The sequence below is a fragment of the Cetorhinus maximus genome, chromosome 1 (genome assembly GCF_964194155.1).
Source record: "Cetorhinus maximus chromosome 1, sCetMax3.hap1.1, whole genome shotgun sequence".
NCBI classification, from domain to species: domain Eukaryota; kingdom Metazoa; phylum Chordata; class Chondrichthyes; order Lamniformes; family Cetorhinidae; genus Cetorhinus; species Cetorhinus maximus.
In genome coordinates this window covers 145089060-145116415 of record NC_135879.1, presented here as the reverse complement: position 1 = coordinate 145116415, position 27356 = coordinate 145089060, and the positions used below count along the sequence as shown (strand labels likewise).

Here is a 27356-nt window from a genome sequence, read left to right as displayed (position 1 = left end):
AGTTGGAAACCAAGCTAAATATACAAAGTTCAGGAGAGAAGTGAAGAAGCAAATAAGAGAAACAAAGAGGGAGTATGAAAAGAGACTGGTAGCTATCATAAAACAGAACTAAAGTCTTGTAGAGGCACATAAATAGTATAACAGTGGTAAAAGGAGGAGTGGTTAATCGATGTTTTTCGGGCTGGAGGAAGGTTTGTGGTGGAGTTCCCAAGGGGTCAGTGTTGGGACTCTTGTTTTACTTGATATATATCAATGACCTAGATCTTGGTTTACAGGGCACAATTTCAAAGTTTACAGATGTTATAATACTTGAAAGAATTGTGAACGATGAGGAGAGTAGTGCAGAACTTCAAAGGGGCATAGATAGGTTGGTGGAATGGGCAGACACGTGGCAGATGATGTTCAATTTAGAGAAGTGTGAAGTGATTCATGTTGGTAGGAAGCACATGGAGAGAACATACAGAATAAAGGGTACAACTCTAAAGGGGGTGCAGGAGCAGAGGGACCTGGTGTATATGTGCATAAATCATTCAAGGTGACAGGACAGATTGGGAGAGCAGTTAATAATGTATACAGTATCCTGGGTTTTATTATTAGGGGCATAAAGTACAAGATCAGGGAAGTTATGTTGAATTTGTATAAATCACTAGTTCAGCCTCAGCTGAAGTATTGCGTCTAGTCCTGGGCGCTGGACTTCAGGAAGGATGTGAAAGCATTAGAGAGGATGCAGAAGAGGTTCACGAGAATGATTCCAGGATGAGGTACTTCAATTATGAAGGTTGGAGAAGTTAGAATTGTTTTCCTTAGAGAAAAGAAGGCTGAGAGGGTATTTGATAGAGGTATTCAAAATCATGAAGGGTCTAAACAGAGTACATTGGGAAAAACTGTTACCACTCGTGAAAGGATTGAGAATGAGAGGGTACAGATTTAAAGTAATTAGCAAAAGAAGCAAAGATGATATGAAGAGAAACTGTTTTACACAGCGAGAGGTTAGGGTTTGGAATGCACTGCCTGAGATTGTGGTGGAGGCAGGTTCAATTGAAGTATTCAAAGGGAAATTAGGCTATTATTTGAAAATGATGAAAGTGCAGAGTTACGGGGAGGAGGCGGGGGTGTGGTACTAGGTGAGCTGCTCAATCGTAGAGCTGATGTAGACACGATGGGCCAAATGGCATCCTTCTGCGCTATAACAATTCTGTGATTCTGTGATGATAAATATTCCATTGTAATTGTATTTATTTTATATTGTGCTTTCGTATCCACAGGGCATTCTAAATTGTTGATTAGTTATTTTGAAGCATAGTCATTGTTGCTAAGTAGGTAAATGTGGCAGCAAATTTAAGCAGTTAATCTGCTTTTGATTGCATTGGTTCAGGGATGAATGTAAGTGACGACAATGGGTGCATCTTACCTGCTATCTTTCGAATACGCCGAACAGAGGGGCCTCATTGTAACAGCACATCTGACTCCAATAACAGAGCAGTCTTCAGTACTACATTAATTATGTGCTCCAGTCCTGGAGCAGGATTTGAAACCATAACCTTTTAAATTAGAGAATCTACTACTTAACCAAAATAACATTTAAATGTTCCCATTAGTATGGCACTTATTGTAGTAAGAATATTATCACGTTACATAGATTTAGACAGTTGGACAAGTTAGCCATTGTTTTGTATATTTTATCTTCAGCCTGCCTACATTTGCAATGATCACAAGAGAACACAAGCAAAAGGAAAATTATGTACAGCATTTGTAGTCAACTGTCACTTCATTTACATGGTCAGAAAAATCACATGCACAACTCATAAGCATACTTTACTATTACTGTAAATTACAGCTGGCTGGAGGCTGAGGTTGTAACACCTGACTAAATTGATGCATAGCACCATGACTTCCCATCACCGAAACAAAAGCGCTAATCTCCAACACCAAACAATTAAGTATCACACATGTGCATACTTTGGCTTACTGACAATGTATTACTAAATTGGACACTGGTTACTGTTGAAGTCTGGCAAGATATCAAGCTTTTGTCTGAGCAAGCCCTTACACACAAAGAGAAAGGATATCCATAAAAAAGGCAGTTTGTGCTGTAACCAGTTCGAGAAAATCAATTACTTACAATTCAGTAGATGCAAGTTCAGGACTCAGCATCCTATAGCCTTCCTTGATCATTTTATAGAACTTGTTGTCCACAGGAATGCCAGGATAAGGGCTGCTCCCTATAGTGAAAGGATGTAAAACCATTTACTACAGACTTGTATACACATACATACAATTAATGCAATTAGTACTAAAATGAAAAGATAGAACGGATGCAATCTTACCTAATGAGAAAATTTCCCACAATAAAATGCCATAAGACCAGACATCACTCTCAAATGTGTACACACAGTCAAAAATACTCTCTGGAGCCATCCATTTCACAGGAAGACGAGCCTGGATTTAAAAAGGATCATTCAACTAAAAGCCAATCTGAGGATACAATCATCATATTTTCAAGATCATCAGCACAAAATATAATTAAAATCTAATTGTCAGATTATTCATATATTAATGCATTGGCATACGGAGTGTGTAAATTATTCCTAGTGATTTCTGACAAGTTGAGATGCTCATTCCAACCAGACCATTTTAAAGGGTATCGTGGATATGGCAAGGTACTTTGTGGGAGTAAAGAATGGGAGGACAAGTTGATCAAGGTCACTTGATACCAGCAAACAATTTAACACATGGCTATGTAGAAGCCTAGCAGGACCAAATGTGATATGTGTTTGAGTCCCTGATGGTCCAGCAGAGACATCTATCTGAGTTCTTGGTAGTCAGGAGCTGATATGTGGTTGACTCCCCACGGTTATGTTTCAAATGTTCTGATGGCCAAGTGCTGTATGTGTTGGATATCCTGTTGGTTGAGTCTCAGACACCTGTGGTCAACTCTCCAGAATGACTTACATTGCCTTTCACCACATAATTGGAATCATTCCTGATATCTCTAGCCAGTCCAAAATCGCATATTTTTGCAATCTGTCCATTAGTTAGAAGAATATTTCTTGCTGCCAAGTCTCTGTGAATGCACTGTAATAAATGAAATATGTAATTTAACACACTGTAAAGTAAAACAAACACAATCAATAATATTTACACTTAAGGGAACTATGAATCTGGAATGGTCTTTAACGAACAGTCTGTTGAATAATATAAGCTTACATTCTTAGAGGAAAGGAAGTTCATTCCCTTTGCAACCTGATAGGAAAAGATGAGAAGATCTTCAATTTCCAGAGCCAAGTTATACTCTTCAGTGACTTCATTGTTGTTTTCCTTATCACTGTATGATTCTAGTAAATAAAGTATTTGATGTTAATTCAAAATAATCATTAAAAATGCATATACTGCATAATCTAAAATAAAGATTGCAATAATTTACCAGGTTTTTTTTTACATTTGGTCTTGGGATTTGGCAACATCGGGAAAACAGCCTTTATTGAACTTATATAGCATCTTTCACAGCCTCAGGGCATCCCAAAGTACTTTAGAGCCAATGAAATACTTTGAAGTGCAGTTACTGTTGTAAAGCAGGTAACAAAGCAGCAAATTTGTGAGTCTATGTGAGTTTTTCCAGCAAAGGAAATATAGGTACAGTGAAATCCACTTATTTACAAATCAGATACATGCAAATATCAGCTCTTTGCATACTTTTCTAATATCCTAGTTTCTTTACATAACTCTTAAATTTAAAGGTACAGTTTGCGTGTCACATAGATGTAATTCCATAGTATTCAAATAAATCCTATGCATGGTCATGAACTGGAATTATAACATTTAGTTATTCTTTGACAGCTCCAATATCAGTTTCATCGACCGTATAAGTTACTTGATCACTATTTTCAAACCAAACTTTGCCCTCATAGATCCATGATCTACGTGTAAAAGGAAGGTCAATATTACAGCAAAGCATGTGCAGTAGAAACAACGAAAAGAATTAATGTTGAAATTTTCAAAACTGCTTTTTTTTGCTGCTGTTGCAACACAGCTGGTAAAGTGCTTTGTTTTAATTCTTCCAAGGATGTGAGCGTTGCTGACAAGGCCAGCATCTGTTGTCCATCCTTAATTGCTCTTGAACTGAGTGGTTTGCCACACCATTCACAGAGCAGTTAAGAGTCAACCACATTACTGTGCATCTAGAGTCACATGTAGGCCAGACCAGGTAAGGATGGCAGATTTTGTTCTCTAAGAGCCTATTGGGTTTTTAACGACAATCGATAGCAGTTTCAATACTGAGGCTAGCTTTCAATTCCATATTTGTTAGTGGGATTTGAACCCAGGTTCCATAGATCATTAGCCTGGGCCCCTGGATTACTATCCCAGTGACAATGTCACTGCACCACCACCTGCCTGTTACAGTTTATGTATCAGCTGTGGTTCAGTTGTTAGCACACTTTGCCTCTGTGTCACGAGTTTCTGGTTTTCTGGTTTCAAGTCCCGATCTGGGGCTTGAGCACAAAAACCAAAGTTGACACTCCAGTGCAGTACTGAGGGAGCACTGTACTTTTGAGGCGTGTGTTTTGAATGAGATGTTAAATCATTGCCACATCTGCCTCCTTGGGTGAATGTAAGAAAAAACCCATGGCACTATTTTGAAGAAGAGCAGGGGAATTATTCCCAGTTTCTGGCCAATATTTATCCCTCAGTCAACATCACAGCAAACAGATAGATCATCTGGTCATTATAACTTTGCTGTTTGTAGCAGTTTACAGAACTCAAGTTAGCTGCCATATATTGCACATTTGCAATTTTACTTCAAAAAACTATTTCACTGGCTGTAAAGTGCTTTGAGATGTCTGGTGATCGTGAAAATTGCTATACATGCAGATATTGCTTTTTTTTTCTCTTCTTTAATTGAAATCCTTCAAAGTTTGAATCAGACCTTGAGTTAGAAGATGAGACTATCTGCTCTGGTGAAAATGCAGCTTGAAGTCAGCATCCATCCAACCTCCCCTCTCCTGACCCAGTTAAATTTGCCATAATTCTGGCAGTTTTCCAACTAGATTCCTTACTGCTATAGGCAACCTGGAAAGACAGACAAATGGCAGCTGCAGGCCTCAGGTACTGGGAACCTGCAGCAGCTGGATAAGGAAAATTGTTGGTGGGTTTGTTGAAGAAAAGGGGTGTTTCTTTTTAAATAAATCCAAAATTTCATGGGTTGGGAGATTGCACACTCCTTTAGGAGAGCTTTCAACATTTCAATTATCTCCAAAATGATGGATGCTGGAAATATGCTTATGTTCATCGTTGCTAAGGCATTAACCTCAGAAAATGTAGTGCATGATGTGAGTCCACCTTCACCATCGTATTTGAGCAGATTCTGATAGACAATTCTGAAAGTGATGGCAAGCAGCAGTGAGCTGGTGAAATACGTATCAGGCCAGGTTCTGGCCACTATGCACTGCTGATCAGCCTGCAGTCATATCCCCATTCATTTAGAACAACCTCCATCATGGAAAATTATGAAACAAGACCAGTAGATATTCTCAGGGTATTTACTATATGTCTTAGTTCTGATGAAGGGTCGTACGGACCCGAAACATCAACTGTATCCCTCTCCGCAGATGCTGTCAGACCTGCTGAATTTTTCCAGGTATTTTTGTTTTTGTTCTAGATATTCTCAGCTCCTGCGTCCAGGGATCTTGCATCACTCACAAACCATTTTCTTTTCGTGACACTGAACTTCATGCCTGGCTGCTAACTTGTTGTTTTGCTCTGCACATTCACAACTCACTGAAATGCTTTGCGAAAATATTATAATGACAAGTAGTCCACCCGCACACACAGATAACTTACCCTTCCTCAAGGGTTTTCTTTTGTCCACATTTTTTTGTGGAGATGATATACTACTTGGCTTCATTTCCATGTATGATCCAGAACCGTTGCTATGGTAAACAAAGAATAAATTGAAATAAAATGATGTTATGAACTTCAAACAAACGATGAAGCAAATCAATAGTAGTTTTGTTTCAGGCGCTAAAAAGGATCGCTTGGCTTTTGACATCTTACGCAATGGTTTGCCTATTCAAAAGTGTATACAACACAGTTTGTGAACTGTGAAGAAAGTCTGAAAACCAGAAAAAAAGAGTACACAAACCAGCCTGCAAAGTGTGAACAATGTCTGCAGGAGGCGGTAGCATAGTGGTATTGTAACTAGTCTGGTAATGTTCAAATCCCACCACAGACACTCACTAATGTCCTTTAGGGAAGGAAATCTGCTGTCCTTACCTGGTCTGGCCTACATGTAACTCCAGGCCCATAGCAATGACTCGGACCAAGGGCAATTAGGGATGGGCAATAAATGCTAGCTAGTGATGCCCTCATCCCACGGGCAAATAAAAAAAAAGAATCAGGATGTAATGAATATAGAGTGAATCAAAATTCTAGTGGTCTAAAATTTATGATTTAATGAAGAAAAAAATAGTTGAAAGAAGGGATGGGGGAGATTGAAGTGTCAAATGGACAAATGAAATAGATTTCTTTACAATTAAAAAAAAAGGAATTGTTTGGAAGTGAATGCAATTAAAATTTTGTGAGCTAGCAATGTTTCCATGAGGTTGCTTTGAAAGATGGGAGGGTCTCATTATGAGATGGAATGCTAAATCTGACTCAGACCTGGGTTGTGAACAGACAACAGGGGAATTATATCATCAGATTATTGGAAAGCCACATGTTTCCCAAATGTATTTGTGCAAAGGAATGAATGTCATGCTATCTAGAAAGCTGTAAAGTTTTCAGTGTTTCTAAACAAAGTTCAACATGTTATTTTAAATTACAGATAAGTACAACAATCATAATTTATAGGTTAACCAGAGAAAACCTTTAAAAAGTACCAGCATTTCCAATTATTAATCAGGAATGTCATGGACACAGTTTAAAAATTAGGGGTCTCCCATTTAGGACGGAGATGAGGAGAATGTTTTTCTCTCAGAGGGTCTTGAGTCTCTGCAATTCTCTTCCCTGTAGAGTGGTGGAGGCAGGGTCATTGAATGTTTTTGAAGCAGAGGTAGATAGATTCTTCCGTAACAAGTGAATCAAAAGACATCAGGCTAGGTGGAAATGTGGAGTTGAGGCCACAGTCAGATCAGCCATGATCCTATTGAATGGTGGAGCATGCTGAAGGAATCAAATGGCCTACTCCTGCTCCTAATTTGTGTGTTCCAGTCCTGGGAACAGCGAGGTGCTGGAATGGATGCATTCAGTCAGAGCATTGCTCCAATCAATGTTCATAGATCTAATTTAATAATGCTTTTTTTGGCATAACTCAGGCCCTTTCCTTGGAGCCAAAGAGTGCACAGCAAATCTGGTTGCATTCATAAAGTATATAAAAGCTCTCCCAATTGTTAGGTCAGCACTGCTGAGTGCCAATAGAAGTGAAACTTGGGGCAGAATTTTCAGTTCGGTGAGCAGGCGCGGTTGGCAGGTCTGGGATTGGCCAGGCAATAGACCACCGATCACGGTCGGCCCCTGACCGCGATTTCATGCTGGCTGGCCAATTAACGTTGTTGTCCTGTACACAGGCTCAGAGCTCACTCTGCCCATGACCAGGCCTCAAAAACAACTGAGTAAGCCTATCTAAGCAGGCAGCTGTTGTTTATATTTGCCACTAACGGCACTTTCAGTCATGGAGGGGACCATTCCAGGATGGTCTGTTGCATTAGGGAGCAATCCTATGGGGCCACACTTCATGGAAGTTGATTTGGTGTCCTGTGCAAACAATTCCATTCACATTGGCAACAGTTTTGCTGAATTTCTGCTGTGAAACAGCAGTTTGACCCCAGGATGTCATTAAAATTAAATGTAATATCAACAGGGCTCAATGCAATTTTTATAAGCAACTGAACAAATTCACAGTGACACTGCTCTTCATCTATCTTGACAAATGGCTACTTTAATAGCAATATATAGCCTGAATTTTCGAGTCAGCAGAAATAAAAGTTGCACTTGTCTACCTTACCAATATGTCTCAAGTAATTCATCTGATTATTTTTGCAAATAATAAATTTGTTAGCATGAGAACTAATCTTGAGTCAGCGCCTAATTTTGAAATTTGCATGCAACAAACACGCAATGATGAGTGACTGATTCAGTGGAAAGCGAGTTAGTATGACACTAACCACCTTTTGAAGCTGAATTATACAAATCGCTAATGTTATGAATGCTGTTACAAGTAGCAAGCACAAAAGATTTCTATTAATCCCTGTTTAGTTTTATTTTTACTTCAAGTTGCCCTCAACAAAGTTATGGTTTTCGTGAAGTTATCAAATAAATCTAGCAGAACTGAGAGAAACATCATAAAATCTGGGTGGTTAGTTTTAAACATATTGCAATTTGATGATAAGAGGCTACATACAATATTACACCTTGTCAGTGGGGCCAGTGAATATACTACATCACGATTATTCACAATAAAATGCTTTTGATATGGGTCACTCACTATATTTGTGAAGCAGTAGTTTCTAAACAGCAGCAGCTTTTAGTGTGAATACTTTTATTCACAATTTTATTAGAATAATTCTTTCTAATGAACTCCTATTGATATCTCTGTTTTAACAGCTCATAGAGGTACAGAATGACTGCCCAAATTTAGTGACCAGTATCCTACACCCAAGGACGCCTAAAACAATATCCAACCCAAAGTTAGAAATAAAAATAAGAAAATGCTGGAAAGCATGCAGCAAGTCAGACAGCATGGGCAGAATTTCCCCAAAAAGGTTGGATCCTAAGAGTAACCAGAAATGCGTGTTGGCAACATGCGAGGAGAGCGATGGAGACACAGGATAAAAGAGCGTGAGGAGAGCGGCGGAGACACAGGATAAAATAGCGCGAGGAGAGCGGCGGAGACACAGGATAAAATAGCGCGAGGAGAGCGACGGAGACACAGGATAAAAGAGCGTGAGGAGAGCGGCGGAGACACAGGATGAAAGAGCACGAGGAGAGCGGAGACACAGGATAAAAGAGCGTGAGGAGAGTTCCAGGGAGCAGAGTCAGAGGGCGGAGTTCCAGAGAGGTGAGTATAAAAACCTGGCCTCGGGGATTCGCGGACCTCGGGTCTTAAAAAAAAATTAAAAGTGGGGTCACGGTAAATCTGTGACCTGATTGGCTGGGAAAGATTCTACACTGAATTTGAAACTAAAACATTGTTAAACTAATTAAACCAAATAAATTAATCACTTAATTAATAAGTAGAGGGTATCTAGACCAGAATCAGGGGATTACTGTTCTTAGAATTTAGCATTTATAGTAGAAATCCAGCCCCAGGGAATGTATAGTTAATAAGGAGTTAATAAGCAGTTATTTGATTTAAATTAATTTATTAAATAGTTCTAGAAATGGCAGTTGCTGGGGTGAAGTGCTTCACCTGTGGGATGTGGGAAATCTGTGATGCTTCAAGTGTCCTGGACAACTACATCTGCAGGAAGTGTACCCAATTGCAGCTCCTCACAGACCGCATGGATCGGTTGGAGCAGCAGTTGGATGCACTTAGGAACATTCAGGTGGCAGAAAGCGTCATTGACAGGAGTTTTGGAGACGTGGTCACACCCAAGGTACAGACAGATAGATGGGTGACCGCTAGAAGGGGCAGGCAGTCAGTGCAGAAATCCCCTGTGGCTGTCCCCCTCTCTAACAGGTATACCGTTTTGGATACTGTTAGGGGGGATGGCCTATCAGGGGAAAACAGCAGCAGTAGCCAGAGCAGTGGCACCACGGCTGTCTCTGTTGTTCAGCAGGGGGGGTCAAAGCACAGAAGAGCAATTGTCATAGGGGACTGTATAGTCAGGGGCTCAGATAGGCGCTTCTGTGGTCGTGAAAGAGACACAAGGATGGTATGTTGCCTCCCTGGTGCCAGAGTCCAGGATGTCTCTGATTGGGTACGGGACATTCTGAAGGGGGAGGGAGAACAGCCAGAGGCCGTGGTACACATTGGTACTAACGACATAGGCAGGAAGAGTGACAAGGTCCTGCAGCGGGAGTTCAGGGAGTTAAGCAGAAAGTTAAAATACAAGACCTCTAGGGTTGTAATCTCAGGATTACTCCCTGTGCCACGTGCCAGTGAGGCTAGAAATAGGAAGATAGTGCAGCTGAGCACATGGCTGAACAGATGGTGTAGGAGGGAGGGTTTCCGATATCTGGATCAGTGGGATCTCTTCTGGGGCAGGTGGGACCTGTACAAGAAGGACGGGTTGCATCTAAACTAGAGGGGCACCAATATCCTGGCGGTGAGGTTTACTAGTGTCACTCGGGAGGGTTTAAACTAGTGTGGCAGGGGGGTGGGAACCAGAACAATAGGTCTGTAGGTGAAATAAATGACTGGGAATCAGTGAATATGGCCAGTAGGACTAAGAGGAAGGGCAGGCAAGGAGAAATTACTGAACACAGTGGGACTGGGGGTCTGAAATGCATTTGTTTCAATGCGAGAAGTATAACAAGCAAGGCAGATGAGCTTAGAGCTTGGATTAGTACTAGGGACTATGATGTTATTGCTATTACAGAGACTTGGTTAAAGGATGGACAGGATTGGCAGATAAACGTTCCAGGATTTAGATGTTTCAGGCAGGATGGAGAGGGATGTAGAAGAGGTGGGAGAGTTGCACTGCTGGATAAGGGGAATATCACAGCTGTACGACAGGAGGACACCTCGGTGGGCTCATGCAGCGAGGCAATATGGGTGGAGCTCCGGAATAGGAAGAGTGCAGTCACAATGTTGAAGGTTTACTATAGGCCTCCCAATTGCCGGCGGGAGATTGAGGAACAGTTATGTAGGCAGATTTTGGAAAGATGTAAAAGCAATAGTGTTGTTGTGGTGGGTGATTTTAACTTTCCCTATATTGACTGGGAATCACTTAGTGCTAGGGGTTTGGATGGTGCAGAATTTGTAAGGTGCATCCAGGAGGGCTTCCTGAGACAATATGTAGATAGTCCAACTAGGGAAGGGGCAATACTGGACCTGGTATTAGGGAATGAACCCGGCCAGGTGGTCGAAGTTTCAGTAGGGGAGCATTTCGGGAAAAGTGACCATAATTCAGTAAGTTTCAAGGTACTGGTGGATAAGGATAACAGGAATCCTCGGGTTAAGGTGCTTAACTGGGGGAAGGCTAAATATAACAATATTAGGCAGGAGGCGGATGTTTGAGGGAAAATCAACAACTGACATGTGGGGGGCTTTCAAACGTCAGTTGATAAGAATTCAGGACCGGCATGTTACCTGCTAGTATGAAGGACAAGCATGGCAAGTTTCAGGAACCTTGGATAACGAAGGATATTGTGAGATTAGTCAAAAAGAAAAGGGAAGCATTCATAAGGGCTAGAAGGCTGGGAACAGATGAAGCCCGTAGAGAATAAAAAGCAAGTAGGAAGAAACTTAAGCAAGGAGTCAGGAGGGCTAAAAGGGGTCATGAAAAGTCACTGGCAACCAGGATTAAGGAAAATCCCAAGGCCTTTTATACATATGTAAAAAGCAAGAGGGTAGCCAGGGAAAGGGTAGGCCCACTCAGGGACAGAGGTCGGAATCTGTGTGTGGAGCCAGAAGAAATGGGAGAGATACTAAATGAATACTTCTCATCAGTATTCACCAAAGAGAAGGAATTAGCGGTCGATTTGTCTAGGGAAGAGTGTGTAGATAGCCTGGATTATGTTGAGTTCAAAAATAAGGAGGTATTAGGCATCTTGAAGAATATTAAGGTGGATAAGTCCCCAGGGCCAGATGGGATCTACCCCAGAGTACTGAGGGAGGCAAGGGAGGAAATTGCTGGGGCCTTGACAGAAATCTTTGTATCCTCACTGGCTATGGGTGAGGTCCCAGAGGACTGGAGAATGGCCAGTGTTGTTTCATCGTTTAAGAAGGGTAGCAGGGATAATCCAAAAATTACAGGCCAGTGAACCTTACGTCAGTGGTAGGGAAATTATTGGAGAAGATTCTTCGTGACAGGATTTACTACCATTTGGAAGAAAATGGGCGTATTAGTGAGAGGCAGCATGGTTTTGTGAAGGGGAGGTCGTGTCTCTAACTTGATCGAGTTTTTCAAGGAAGTGACAAAGATGATCGACGATGGAAGGGCAGTGGATGTTATATACATGGATATCAGTAAGGCCTTTGACAAGGTCCCTCATGGCAAACTGGTACAGAAGGTAAAGTCGCACGGGATCAGAGGTGAGCTGGCAAGATGGATACAGAATTGACTTAGTCATAGAAGACAGAGGGTAGCAGTGGAAGGGTGCTTTTCTGAATGGAGAGCTGTGACTAGTGGAGTTCCGCAGGGATCAGTGCTGGGGCCTTTGCTATTTGTGGTATACATAAATGATTTGGAGGAAAATGTAACTGGACTAATTAGTAAGTTTGCAGACGAGACTAAGGTTGGAGGAGCTGCAGATAGTGAAGAGGATTGTCAAAGGATACAACAGGATATAGATCGGTTGGAGACTTGGGCGGAGAAATGGCAGATGGAGTTTAATCCGGACAAATGTGAGGTAATGCATTTTGGAAGGTCTAATACAGGCAGGAATTATACAGTAAATGGCAGAACCCTTAAGTGCAAAGATGGGCAGAGGGATCTGGGTGTACAGGTCCACAGGTCACTGAAAGTGGCAACGCAGGTGGATAAGATAGTCAGGAAGGCATATGGCATGCTTGCCCTCATTGGCAGGGGTATTGAGTATAAAAGCTGGGAAGTCATGCTGCAGCTGTATAGAACCTTGGTTAGGTCACACTTGGAATATTGCGTGCAATTCTGGTCGCCACATTACCAGAAGGATATGGAGGCGTTGGAGAGGGTGCAGAGGAGGTTTACCAGGATGCTGCCTGGTCTGAGGTTATTAGCTATGAGGAGAGATTGGAGAAACTTGGATTGTTCTCACTACAGCGACGGAGATTGAGGGGCAACTTGATAGAAGTTTACAAAATAATGAGTGGCATGGACAGAGTAGATAGTCAGAAGCTTTTTCCCAGGGTGGAAGAGTCAATTACTAGGGGACATAAATTTAAGGTGAGAGGAGAAAACTATAGAGGAGATGTGCAGGGCAAGTTTTTTACGCAGAGGGTAGTGAGTGTCTGGAATTTGCTGCCAGAGGAGGTGGTGGAAGCTGGTACGAAAGTGGTGTTTAAGAGGCAGCTTGACAAATACATGAATAGGATGGGAGTAGAGGGATACGGACCCCGGAAGTGCAAAATGTTTTAGTTGACAGGCAATATGATCGGCCCAGGCTTGGAGGGCCGAAGGGCCTGTTCCTGTGCTGTACTTTTCTTTGTTCTTTGTTCTTGTTCTTTGTTCAACCGGCCAATGGAACTTCCGCCTTGATTTTTTTGGGCGGCGGCTCATGAATAAGCTGACGCCATGGGTGCTGTCCGGTTCAGGACTGCTGTCCATACCCTAGAGCTGCCAGCCCTATCAGAGGTCCGGCAGCTCAGTGGCCTCAGCAGTGCCGCCAGGAGCAGTGGTAACTGCTGAGGAAGGCAGGGGCCTGCTGCCTAAGGCAGATCAGCTGAAGAAACTTTGGAAAAACTGAAAATTCAGATTGATAGAAGTGAAGCCCGGAGCCTGCCCGCAACCCTCTCCTTGAATAAAGAAATACTTCCCCACAAGCACCTCCCCCCAACCTCCCCGGGGCAGCTGCTGGGTGGGTGCCTGCATTCAGCTGATGGTATCCTCAACCGGCAGGGGTGGGTGTTGATATGTCATTGGCAACATGTTCACAGTCTGGCAAAATGGCCCTTAATAGGGCATTTGAATTTTTAAATTTGCTTCCTGCCTCCTTGTGTTGTGAAACCTACCCGAAGCGAATCCCACTGTCAGTAAAATTCCTCGATGGTGGGACATAGTTGGGGACCCAATCCGCCACTGCTCACTCCAGTCTTACCTACCACCCTCCTTGCCATGATCCTGCCTCATGTGGACCAATTAAATTCTCATTATATGTGAAGGGAGTGGAACAGAGTTAATGGCCAGAATTTTTCCGTCGGCGAGTTGGGGGCGGGGCCTGGTCGCCGAGGGGAAAATGACATGGGATCATGTCAGGGAGGAACCCCCGACGTCATTGTCACATGAGGGGGACATTTTAATAATTTTTTTTTTTCTATTTTTGATGTTTATAAAGCTTTCACTGATCTCCCTGAGACAGGACTTAGTCTCAGGGAGATGTGCGCTCTTTCGCGCATGCGCACGAAAGAGCGCACTTTGACAGTTGGGGAATCCCTCCCCCCGCCGCACAGGTAGCGCATAGCGCTTCCCGTTGGGCGGCCCACTGGGCAGGCCTTAATTGGCCCGCCCACTCAAAATGGCAGCGGGGCCCGCTTCGGCGGTGGCGATCAGCTGCCCACTCGTTGCCGAGCCAGTCGGGCCCTCTCGCCCATCAAGGGCAAAATTCTGCCCAATGTTTTAAATCAATAACCTTTCATCAGGCCCAAAATTAGGTTGGGTCATTTTTCAGGCATCCCTGGATGCTATCTAAATCAAGCATTAGATCCCTTACATATTGTTGCTGTCGACTTCATGGGACTCACATAATACTCACCCAAAAACCTCAACATTAAAACATCTGAAATAGAAAGGGAATCAAAAATGGGACACAATTGATGTGAAAATATATGGAGAGTGGAGGTTTTTCAAATTTCTGTGTGACAACCTCAAAAAAATAACATATTATCATAAGGACTTGAATATAGGATCCTGTAGAACATCACTTACTGCAAATATGGCAGACAACAATAAAATGTGCACTTCTAATAACTTATCAGAGAACTAAGTTAATAGTGTGAGTTTCTTTATTTACCTCAGGTTTGGAATATTCTTATATTGTGTCTTCTCCAGATTCTGTTCTCCATTTTCTGGCCAAATAAATGAATCTCGCTTCCTCCTCAGAAAGTTCAAAAGATCGCCAAAACAGCAATATTCAGTGATTACCAGAACTGGACCTGGAACATGATGGTAAATCTATTTATAATTTACAGAAGAATTTTTCAGAGTTAACTGAAGCTCCCAGAATTTGTCTAACCCCAACTTACTGGTTTGCATTTCACGTGCCCCTGCTAGGTGTGCTTCCGGCGGGGATGGGGGGCATGTAAAATAGGGCAGGTGCCCACTCCACCACCTTTGCACCCACCCCCAAGCTCACCCCAATAATATAGAGAGCGGGATGGTGGGCAGGGACCAAAATCAGAAGCCCGTCCGCCATTTTTAAAAGGGTAATCAAGGGTCAATTCGGCTTGTTACCAAGCCAAATGACCCTGTTAATACACTGCATAGGCCATAAAACTTTTGGCGTGGACAGTCAGGCAGAATGGGCAGCCCGAATTTTTAACTACATTCATCAAAGGGTGGCAAGGAAGTGGGGGAGGGTCAACCTTCAGGGGCTGCCTTTGCAGATCAGGGAGCTGCCCACCCAAGATGGAGCCCCCCCTATCTTCGTACCTACCCACAGCCTTAAACCCAACACTCCCTCAATCCCCGACCAGCCCCCTCGTGGTCCTGCCTAAATCCTTCCTGCCCAAGACCACAGACTTACTGGCTCTGGAGATCCATGGGCCTTCTTACTCCTCTTCTTGCAGTCCCGGCAGCGGACACTAACATGCTTTTTGTGCTGTTGGAACTGATGGAGCTGCAGGCCAATCAGGACTCCCTGCCCAGTGAGGGGTGAAAGTCACACTTGGCCCTTGTTAAGCCCACCCACAGCTCATCATAGCTGCGGGGTGGGCCGGCCCGGCCTGGAGTAGGTCGACTCAACAGCGACTTTGCTTCCAGTGGTTGGGGGCGGGGGGGGAGTGGGCAAGCCATCTACCCCTCCCACCACCCAAGTTTTATTCAGCCCATTGTTGCATTCTCATGTTTCAAAATTATCAATACCTCACTTCCTACTGAAGCATAGGTATTATAAATTTAGCAGCCAGGATGGTTAGCAGGGAAACAGGTGAAGAATAATATATGTATATGTGAAAAATTGCTTTTGCAGACATATGTAAATCTGGCAGTCATGAAATAATGGCAGCAAATGGGCAAGTTGGCCAGCATTATTTGTGGAAGCTAGCGAGTTGACTAATTTGAGGTCAACCAAGGAAGATTGGTCATCCAAAATAACCGCAGACGTTTCAGAGCAGTTGACTTCCCTTAAATCAAGGAATTCAGAGTCAAAAATGACTATTAGCCTTTTCGATCGTTCTCAAGTAAGGCGGATGACCAATTTGTACTCCATTTAAATAGAATATTAGTTTCCTAGTTTAGAAATTGGTTTTGCAATTTTCTCATGTGGTTTTACACAAAAGGAGAGCTATTGATGACAAGTGCATGGATCTCCCGCAAAAGACTGGTGACCTCCAGAATCCCAACCAAATAAAAAAATCAAATTTTATTGGGTCACACAAGTTGTTATTGGTCTCCAGTTTAACTGGGGAGGTTTGCTTCAGGAGCAGAGACACAACTAATCATGAACCTAGAGGAGAGGCACACAAGGCTTTGTTCAGGGGTATGTGACTTTTTGAAAGGACAGGCAGGAAAGAAAGGATGGTGGGGTAGCTTTGTTAGTACAAGATGGAATAAGTACGATAGCAAGAAAGGATCTTGGATCGGAAAATGTAGAATCCATATGGGTGGAGGTAAGAAATAACAAGGGGGCGAAGCCACTGGTAGGAGTAGTCTATAGGCCCCCTGACAGTAGCTATACTGCAGGACAGAGAATAAATCAGGAGATAATAAGGGCACGTAAAAAGGTAACTTTAATCTTCAGGTAAATTGGGAAAATCAAATTGGCAGAGGTAGCCACAAGCAAGAATTCATAGAGTGTATTTGGGACAGTTTCCTAGAGCAATATGTTGTGGATCCAACCAGAGATTAGGCTATTTTGGATCTGATAATGTGTAATGAGGCAGGTTTAATAAATGATCTCAGAGTAAAAGATCCCATAGAAAACAGTGACCATAACATGATAGAACTTAGCATTCAGTTTGAGAGTGAGAAACTTGGGTCGAAAACAACTGTACTAAACTTAAATAAGGGTAGTTACAAAGGAATGAGGGCAGAGTTGGCTGCAGTGGACTGGGAAAGGAGTTTAGCAGAAAAGATGGTTGATGAACAATGGCAGACATTTAAGAAAATAGTTCATGACTCACAACAAAGATATATCCCAGTGAGAAAGAAGGATTCTAGGAAGGGGATAAACCAACCATGGTTAACCAAGGAAGCTAAGGATAGTCTCATATTGAAAGAAAAAACATACAATGTGGCAAAGATTAGTGGTAAGGCAGAGGATTGGGAAAGTTTTAAAAACCAACAAAAGACAACCAAAAAAAAGTAAAGAGGGAGAAAATAAACTTTGAGGGTAAACTGGCATGTAATATAAAAATGAACAGTCAGAGCTTCTTCAAATATATCAAAAGGAAGAGAAAGGCCAAAGTGAACATAGGCCCCTTAGAGAATGAGGTTGGGGAAATAATAAAGGGGAACCAGGAAATGGCAGAGGAATTGAATAAATAGTTTTCAGTCTTCATGGTAGCAGACACAAATAGCATTCCAAAAATACTAAATAATTAAGGGGCAAAAGTGGGGGAAGAAATAAATACAATAACTATCACGGGAGAAAAAGTACTAGGAAAACTAGTGGGGCTAAAGGCTGATAAGTCCCCTGGATCTGATGGGTTGCATCCTAGGATATTAAAGGAAGTAGCTACACAAATGGTGGATGCGCTGGTACCAATCTTCCAATAATCCCAGAAAAGTCCCAGAAGATTGGAAAACTGCCAATGTAACGCCCTTAATGGAGCTGCCTCAGGGAGATTAAGTAGATCATAAAAAATTTTAAATAATAAAGTAAACAATTATTTAAACATGTCCCCTCATGTGACTTCACATGAGCTGGGACATATTTGTGAAGTCACGGAAAATTATTTATTTACTTTATACAAGCTTCAGGATACCTCATCCCACCCGTGGATGAGGTTTTCTGAAAAACATGAAGGCCGCCTGGGCTCTTCGCCTGTCCGCCAACCTTAAGGTTGAACAGGCAGTGTTGTCAACAACTTTAATTACTTTTTTAATGGCCTTAATAGGTCGCTGACAGTTTGGCGGGCTCACGCCCCCTCCGGCGTGTGCCCGCCGAACAAAATACCGGAATGACACGGGATGGCGCCGGGACGCAAGCCTGACGACATCGCGCATCATTTTACGTGTCGGTTTGTCAGGCCCGCCACCGCCTGCCAATGGCAATATTCTGCCATAAGATTCTTAGGGGGCTTGACAGGGTAGATGCTGAGAGGTTGTTTCCCCTTGTGGGAGAATCTAGGACCAGAGGACATAATCTCAGAGTAAGGGGTCGCCCATTTAAGACAGGGAGGAGAAATTTCTTCTCTCAGAGGGTAATGAATCTGTGGAATTCTTTACCGCAGAGGGCTGTAGAGGCTGGGCTGTTAGGTATATTCAAGGCTGAGATAGACAGATTTTAATCAGTAAGGGAATCAAGGGTTATGGGAAAAAGGCAGGAAATTGGGGTTGAGGATTATCAGATAAGCCATGATCTCATTGAATGGCGGAGCAAACTCGATGGGCTGAATGGCCTACTTCTGCTCCTACGTTTTCTGGTCTTGTGGCATGTGGATCTCTATGCCTGTGTGCTGTGTGCTGGGGTCGGATATCAAAGTACCCTTCAGCTCACTTGGCAAGTCATAAATTTTGTAAGTCTCATGAAAGTCAGGCTAACTGTGCAGTGCGTGCACTGGTCAACCACTATAGTTCTCTTTTAGTTAGATTTTAAAGTTTTAATAATAATTAATCAAAATGCATACAGAAAGCCAACGGATTGTGGAAATGATATAGTATTAACACAATGAAGGACAATTTCCACAACATTCTCCCAATCTCCCATGATAAGTTAGGTGAAAATTCTGGATAAACAAAGTAAATGGTGATTTTTAGCCATTTATACTATTTCTCCAGGCATTTGTGATAATCTTCTTTTGAAGTTATGGCGGGAGAATGTGTGAATTCTTTTAGATGTTCCACCATAGAAAAGCCACTCTCCTACTTCAAATCTAAACATTTTTTCTTGGGCACATACAATAGGCGCCATGCTCTGACAGTAATAAAAATACAAGCAGGAGAGGCTATCTAGACAATCATTGGTTAGGCTGCATCTTCTAGGAAATCGGGAATGGACCGTAACTTCTGGTGGAGTGACAATTGAATCGGATTGCCACTCCGCTCATAGTTAGTTACCAGGAAATGCAGCTGCTCCTCTCTCACCCAACCTTCCAACTCAGGCCAAACAAGATCTGTGCGGTGCAGCGCGTTCCCACGGCCTTTTGTCCAGGCATGCAGCGTCCCTTTTTTACGGCACTAGCTGCTGTAAAGCAGGTAAGTTTAAAGGTCCAGCCATTGAGAAGCCATCAGAAGTTTGAACTTCCCGGGAAATTGCTGTGCAATCCTTACCTGGAAACTTCCAGGGGGGTTGTGGAGGGTGATTCCCCAGCGCATCTGTGGGGTACCCCCCCAGGTACACTGCCCGGAAGCTCGAAAGTCACGGCCCAAAATTTCAATGTCACATTTGGAAAATTTGTTGCACTCCCACCACTCCCTCTTGTTCTAGCAGACACACATCTTTACCTTACTGATCTTCAGTATTGATCCAGTTACAGATTGACTGTGGCTGGGTGAAGGATGCACAAGTGTAAACACAAAACTAGATAAAACTAGAATAAACATATCTAAAACGCCAAACTGATTTAATGCTTCTTATGTACTGAAGACGTCCATTGCAAGGTTTTGAATTTGACATCCAGCAAACCACCAAATGTTAACCAAATAATCTAGGATCCCAGCCAAACCAAAATTTGGGCAGCACAGTTTGCTCATTAGAGACTTGTTCAAGTTAAAAAGGAGAAGCAGTGGTTGCAGTAACAATACCTTTGAGACATCAGTGGGTGCTTTTTCCCAGGGACTGCAATACCTATTCATACCCATTGCCATCATTAGGAAAATCATGTTCTGTGTTATTACTGTGCTAACAACTAAAGAGTAGTGTTCCATTTACATGCACATTCCTTTGCTGATAACATTGGAGAAAACATGCCGGCCATGCAGATAACAGCCCATGGTGCCACCTGCCCCCGATGAATTGACGTAATCTGCATAGCGCTGCAAACAAGTTTACCCACCCAAGGCCTTTTTGGAATAATTGTGCACAGGTGTCTCTTTATAGATCTTCTTATTAAACCTTCAAGTTAAAATGTTTTAGATGGTGCAAATAAGCTAGGGTTATGCTTTAGCAGTTAAGGCTGTGGGTTCATTTACTTATAACAGTCGTGCAATATGATTTCTTGCTTCATAACTAACAGTATTCTGATTGTACAAATCCACAGTCAATGCCCAATGCAGTCATGCATCCCCGCTCTGCAGCCATTTACCATACGCTGGAGCATTAACTGGCTTAGGGTGAGGATTACCTCCTCCCCCACATCTGGGGCTGAATCTTCTGGTTGGCATGCATGGGAGGGCCCAACATGTTGACGCGTAAAATGATGCGTGAATACATCAGGCATGCGTCCTGGGAAAGAAGCCTTAGAGAGTTGCCATTCAATCGGATGGCTAGCAGCTCTGTAGTTCCAGCAGCGCCAGGTTCGAGCGGTGGCATAGCAGCTTTCACAACCTCCAAACATCACAAAGTCCTTTGCAGCCAATAAGTACTTTTGAAGTGTGGTTTCTGTTGTCATGCAGAGAACGTGGCAGCCAATTTGGGCACAGCAACTCCCTACAAGCAGCAATGATGTGATCATGACCAGATAATCTGCTGTAGTCATGTTGATTAAGGGATAAAGCATTAGATTATACGCCATGATGGGAACTCTTCTACTATTCTTTGAATAATTTCATGGGGCATTTCGATATTTTGTTCAGCAGGCATGCACCAGAGGCGGCTGTGCACCACCCGAACTGTCAACAGCCTAGTAAAAAAGTAATTTCACTTATTAACAATGCTGCCCGTCCAACCTTAAGGCTGGCAAGCAGTGAAGAGCCCAAAGGCCTTCGCGTTTCTCAGGAAATCTCATCCACGGGTGGGATGAGGTTTCCTGAACATTTTATAAAATAATGAAATAAATTTTGCAAACTTCACAAACAGGTCCCAGCTCATGTGACACTGTCACATGGGGGACGTGTTTAAATAATTTTTTACTTTATTTTTAAAAATGTTTTATCAACTTGAACTCCCTGAGACAGCTCCATGCTGCGCTCTTGGAGTGCAGGCCCCAACTCTACCTCCAGCCCCCGCCCACACAGGTAGCGCTGAGTGCTACCGGCCGCGTGTTACGCTGGGTGGGCCTTAATTGGCCCGCCCGCATAAAATGGCAGTGCGCAGCTGATTACGGGCAGCAATCGGCTCCGTGCCCACCCTCAACCACTCCCGCCCAGCCTGCCCACCATAGGAAAGATTCTCCTCCTGGGAAAGAAGCCTTAGAGAGCTGCCATTCAATCGGATGGCTAGCAGCTCTGTAGTTCCAGCAGCGCCAGGTTCGAGCGGTGGCATAGCAGCTTTCACAACCTCCGAACATCACAAAGTCCTTTGCAGCCAATAAGTACTTTTGAAGTGTAGATTCTGTTGTCATGCAGAGAACGTGGCAGCCAATTTGGGCACAGCAACTCCCTACAAGCAGCAATGATGTGATCATGACCAGATAATCTGCTGTAGTCATGTTGATTAAGGGATAAAGCATTAGCCCATACACCATGATGTGAACTCTTCTGCTATTCTTTGAATAAGTTCATGGGGCCTTTTACCTTCACCTGAGGGGGTGGGGAGAGTGGGGGCAGGGGAGCATACAAGGGCCTCGCTTTAACATCTCAGCTCAAAGACAGCACCTCCAACAGTGTAGCATTCCTCAGTCCTGCTCTTGAATGTCAGCCAGGATGGGACTTGAATCCACAGCCATTGAACTCAGAAACGACAATGCTACCACTGAACCACAGCTGACAATTTCACTACCCTAAAAGGTAACTTTGTATTCAGGTAAAAAGTGTAAATATAGTTCAGTTGAGTTATATGAACTAACCTCCTATGGTGCACGCTCCCAGCAGATTGACAATGTTGATGTGCTGCCCAAGGTGACTCAAGACTTTGAGCTCTGACATCAGAGCTTCTTTCTCTGTAGAGTGGGCACTTGCTGCAAAGGAAGATTTATAGTTGTCATTCTGCAGATGATGGCACATCAATTTACATATCACACAAAACATATATCACATATACTTACGCTTAAGCATCTTTACTGCCACAGTCATAATGGAGTCAGCCTTAGTCATTCCATAAACTGAAGCCTCCACAACTTTTCCAAAGGCTCCAGCACCAAGAGTCTTGCCTAGGAATAAGAAGCATTTTCTTCATATGTGAATTGTCAGTATGCAGAATAATCAAGTCATAAAAACCTAAATGTGTATTGTTTTATCCACAAGACAGTAACTTTGGCCTGAATTTTTCTGTTGGCAATTTGGGGGCGGGGCCCGCTCACCAATTAAGGCCATTGACAGGATAATTAGGGTAGTTAAAGGCCCTGCCCATCCAACCTTAAGGTTGGTGGGCAGGACAGGAGCCCCAGTGGGCAATAGAAAAAACATAAAACCTCATCTACTAACGGGATGAAGTTTCATGTCTGTTTTTAAAAATGTTTAATAAATTTTATGTGGTACTTATTAACATGTCCCATCTCTTGTGACATTGTCACATGAGGGGAACATGTTAATAATTTTTTTATTTTTCTATTTTTTAAGTTTGTAAAACTTTCACTGATCTCCCTGAGACAGCACTTAGTCTAAGGGAGCAGTGTGCTCTTTCGCGCACATGTGCGAAAGAACGCACTTTGATAGATGGGGAATCCCTCCCCTCTCCGCACAGGAAGTGCATAGCGCTTCCCATTGGGCAAGCTGCTGGGTGGGCCTTAATTGGCCCGCCCACTTGAAATGGGGGCGGGGCCCACTTCGGCGCCGGAGTTCGGCTGCTCGCCTGCCACCGAGCCGGTGGAGCCCGCCCGCCAACCGAGGGCAAAGTTCTGCCCTTTATCTTTGTTGATTAGGTAAACTGAATTTAATGTAATATAAACAGAGATATTACAACAGTTTAAACAAATGCTAATCTTTGAAAATATACTGAAATTAATAGAAATTACCTACTGGATCTCTATGTGCCAGATCTGACAATCATTCTGCAAAATGACTGATAATCCTATTCCTGCCAATCTATGAGATATCCCAATAACACCCTGCAACCCATTCATCCTGAATCCTGAGCCAATATCCTATGATGTGCTCCATGTGTTCTTCCTTGATAACTCCTTTGTGAAGTCTGTGCTGATAATATTCTGTCCTGTGATGCCTCTCCACCCACTCTGCTCCAATAACCTTCTTTACCCTAATAATCTGCTCTCTGTCATATCTAATCAGATAATGCAACCTTCGATACTAGTTCTTCCGAGATGTCGTCCTTTTTCCTCAACCGAGCATCATCCCTCCACTATGGTTGACGAGACCCTCCCATGTACAATTTATATCCTGCACCTCTGCTCTCACCCCATTCCTCCCTCACAGAACCACAATCGGAACCCCCTTGTCCTCACCATCTACCCCATCAGCCTCCTTATTCAATGGATCATCCTTTACTATTTCTGCTACCTCCAGTGTGATACCACCACCAAACACATCTCCCCATCCCCACCCTTACAGTATTCTGAAGGGACTGTTCTGTCCACGACACCCTGGTCCACTCCTCAATCACGTCCAACACCCTTTCTACGGCATCTTTTCATGTAAGCACAGGTGATGCAACACCTGTCCTTTTACTTCTTCTTTTCTCACCATTCAAGATTCTAAACACTCCTTCCAAGTGAAACAGTGATTTGGTCATTTTAATTGTCCACCTTGCTCCCATTCTGACTTTTCTGTCCGTGGCCAGCTACAGTGCTCCAATGAAACTCAATGCAAGCTTGAGGAACAGCACCTCATCTTCCATCTCCTCACTCAATAGCCTTCTGGGCTCAACGTTGAGTTAACCTGAGATCAAAACCTTTGCCTCCATCCTGTTTGGTGTTTTTATTTTGTTGCTTGAGTCTTTTCCATTTCTTCCTTCACTCAACTGTACGCTTCACTCATCTCATGCTGATAATCCTTTCTACATGTTCTGTCCTAATAGCACCAAACACATTCTCCTGTTACTCTGCCTTAATGATCTTGTGGAATGTCTGCTGATAAACCCCTGCAGGCAAACTATCCTGATAACATCTTCCCCAAACTCCTGTTCTCCACGTTCAATCCAGGGAATCTATTCACGTGCTAGTCCTGGTTAAATGGTCTGAACATTCTAGACACTACCATTTCTAAGACAAGGTCTATATTTTGGCTGAATAGCAAAACATTAGTTTAGCTTTTTTTATTTAAGATTTATTGTCTTATTGGGTTTATTGTTAATTAAACACAGGTTAATTGAACTCCTTATATGAGAATAATCCATGTAAACCAAGCAAAGTATCAACTAACCAAAACGCAGCTTATCCCTGGGGAATTCCCATTTATCATCATACGGCAACTGTGTTGGGTCAATGTACGTGTAATTATTCCCGTGTATTCCTTCAACTACCTTCCACTGAATTTGGTACCGGGGTTTCTAAAAACAATTGTGATCATGTTAATGTTTATTTTTATAATGTACACAGTAACTCAGTGAGCGAAGTATTAGGAATCTTAGACTTTGCTGCACTTTACCTGTTGATATTTGTAAAACAGAATTACTAAAATAACACAGAGTAAGCCTGCTGCTGCTGCGAACAGGGTCAACAGTGGAGTAAAGAGATGATGTGTCTTTGGTATTCCTGTAAGAAGTAAAGAAAAATGGCTTTACCACTTTTGATATTCTGGGAAAATAACCCTCATTAGTTAATTCTAGAATATCCGCAATCAAATCTGTTTGACTGCTGTCACTTTAAGGCTGCGTGCATTAAAACAAAGGTCAGCAAGGAGCAAGCATGAAAATCTACCTCAGCCACTAGTGAACTACTGAGCAGAAGTCCAGGTTTAATCAACTTAGGTTATTTACTTTGAGGCCGTATTGAAAAACTGGAAGAGAAACTACTAATATGGAACCAAGCTTGTTTAATGCTATTAAAGAGCCAAAAGCGGTAGTAACATTCATGTAGGTTGGCTTGTGAGTTATATTAGACTTGTAAAAGTGTCACTGGCTTGGTGTTTATGGATTGGATTTTCCCAGCACTCTGGAGTTGGAGTTGGTGATGGTTGGGGGAGTGGTGGTGATGGAAAAAGATGGAAGCCACATTGGGGCAGCTCTCGAATTCATTAGCAACTATGGGGAACCAGTTCAGCTGCCTGCTCCATGGAGGCAGGCAGTCAATTAGTTCAATAAGACCTCATTTGGAGACCAATTTGTACTAGCACCGGTATTTTATTGATGTCGGAGCAGCGCCACACCATGCCAGGAGGCCATCAGCTCAATCGAGATGGCCTCGTGGCGGCAGGCCAGGGGCCATTGGAGCTGTCCCAACAGACGGGAATAAAAGGTCACAACCACATCAATGAAAGGGCCTGCTGAGGAGGTTTTCCTCAAACCTGTTGGCCCTACTGGCTTCAGGCGTCTCTAATATATAACTTCTAGTGGGGTTGCCAGCTTGACATCACCGTGGGCCATCTGTTTGGGCCTGCAGCATTGGGAGCCTGCTCATCATCCTTAATAGGGTATTGAGTATGGAGGTGGCCAGTTAGGAGTTCACCTCTTGGAAGGTTGTGCCATTGGGTCCGCTGACAACATTGGGGGGTTCAGCACTTTTACATGGGCCCAATGTCGGGTTCTGACATCCATGGAAAAATCCAGTTCTAAATCTCTCCCAAACTACTCAATGACTCATACTAGAACCCTACAGCCCTAAACTCTTAGCTCTCCCCTACCTAAAATAAACTGAAAAATAAAGAGAAGATAGGTAACTCATACTTCAACAAATTTTGAGGCTTTGAACCTCATCAAAGAACAACAGTCCATCAGAAGATGAGCATCAAAATATTAGTGAATAGTTACAAATGCTTACGTATTCTCAAGGAGTTTAGCAAGACATTTATTTTTTAATTCAGGTTAATCATCGGTGAACTTTTCTCCAAAACCCAATGACAAACATAAAGCCTGACAATGCTTGTACTCTGCACTGTTTATAGTACGCAACAGGTTGACTTTCATCTCTGGCATACATTGGTCAGGCAGTGTGACCACTGCACTGATCCACCCAAAGGTGCCAGCAGACAACCTCATTTAAATAGAAGGAATAAGCAGTTTGCACTAATCATCATGTTCACATGTACTGTTTCAGAGGGTGAGAAATCTGATAAGTCAAATGCTGATGTGGGTCTGCAACAACACCCTAAAGGAGGGGACTGAAAAAATCAGGAGGTCCACAGAGCAGAAGAGTTAAGTGGCAGGGAAATGTACTGTGTTAACTTGTTCAGGCATTTTCCAGACACTGCAAAATTGCATTGTGCTAAAATAACACAGAAATTTCATCCTTCACCTTGTTGCTAATATCATAAAGTGCAATTTCAACCCACAAATCATTAAGGCATGCCATATTCTCAGTATTTTAATGCAAAAGCACTATATACTTGGGTTTGATCTGTACTTTCATTTAGAATATTATTACCTTCTTTCATCTGATAGATTGCACGATTCTCGCCAACACTGTTGGATGACAGGCACTCTACCGTAATGTTACTGTTCAGTTCCTTGGTGTTAAGAATGCTTTCTACTTCAATCCTTCCAAAATGGGGCTGGCGTATTATTCTGTTTGTCCAGTGTAATTCTTCTGCTGTTGCCATGGGTGTGTCTGAGCACCTGTAAAGAACATAAGAACATTAGAAATAGGAGCAGCAGTAAATCCATTTGGCCCTTCAAGCCTGCTGCACCGCTCAACAAGATTATGGTTGATCTCAACTCCACCTTCCTGCTCCATCGCCATTTCTCTCAATTTCCTCAGTATCCAAAAATCTATCTATCTCTGTCTCGAATATATTCAATGACTTAACATCCACAGCTCTTTGGGATAGAGTATTCCAAAGATTTCTAATAATATGGCCAATGACAATCTGCTAAAATGAAGAATTGTTGTTTAATTTTAGCTTGGATAACATTTCCTTTAATTGAGTGACAATACGTAAGGGGGAGGACTTTCATTAGGTCCTCATGATCTCCCTCTCCTAACCCTAACCTCACCCATTAATTTAGGTGAAAGGTCAGCAGAAAACCTGGGAAAATAGCTAAATTGGCCTTTCTGTGTTTTTCTCTGCAGCGGCTCTCACCAAAGAACT

The 27356-nt window shown here is 42.8% G+C and overlaps 1 protein-coding gene across 2 annotated transcripts in view; it reads right to left on the bottom strand.

Moving 5' to 3' along the window:
* The window catches only part of LOC144684305 (mast/stem cell growth factor receptor Kit-like), a 128137-nt gene that overhangs the window by 26968 nt on the left and 73813 nt on the right, over positions 1 to 27356 (bottom strand). For both annotated transcript variants that reach the window (XM_078547929.1, XM_078547938.1), the window contains 11 exons: positions 26693 to 26883; positions 24759 to 24865; positions 24534 to 24660; positions 22262 to 22366; positions 22064 to 22174; positions 14809 to 14950; positions 5839 to 5927; positions 3208 to 3335; positions 2953 to 3075; positions 2328 to 2439; positions 2123 to 2222 (listed from right to left, as the gene is read on the bottom strand). In XM_078547929.1, coding sequence (XP_078404055.1) covers positions 2123 to 2222; positions 2328 to 2439; positions 2953 to 3075; positions 3208 to 3335; positions 5839 to 5927; positions 14809 to 14950; positions 22064 to 22174; positions 22262 to 22366; positions 24534 to 24660; positions 24759 to 24865; positions 26693 to 26883 — 1335 coding nt within the window. The remainder of the gene's footprint in view (positions 1 to 2122; positions 2223 to 2327; positions 2440 to 2952; positions 3076 to 3207; positions 3336 to 5838; positions 5928 to 14808; positions 14951 to 22063; positions 22175 to 22261; positions 22367 to 24533; positions 24661 to 24758; positions 24866 to 26692; positions 26884 to 27356) is intronic.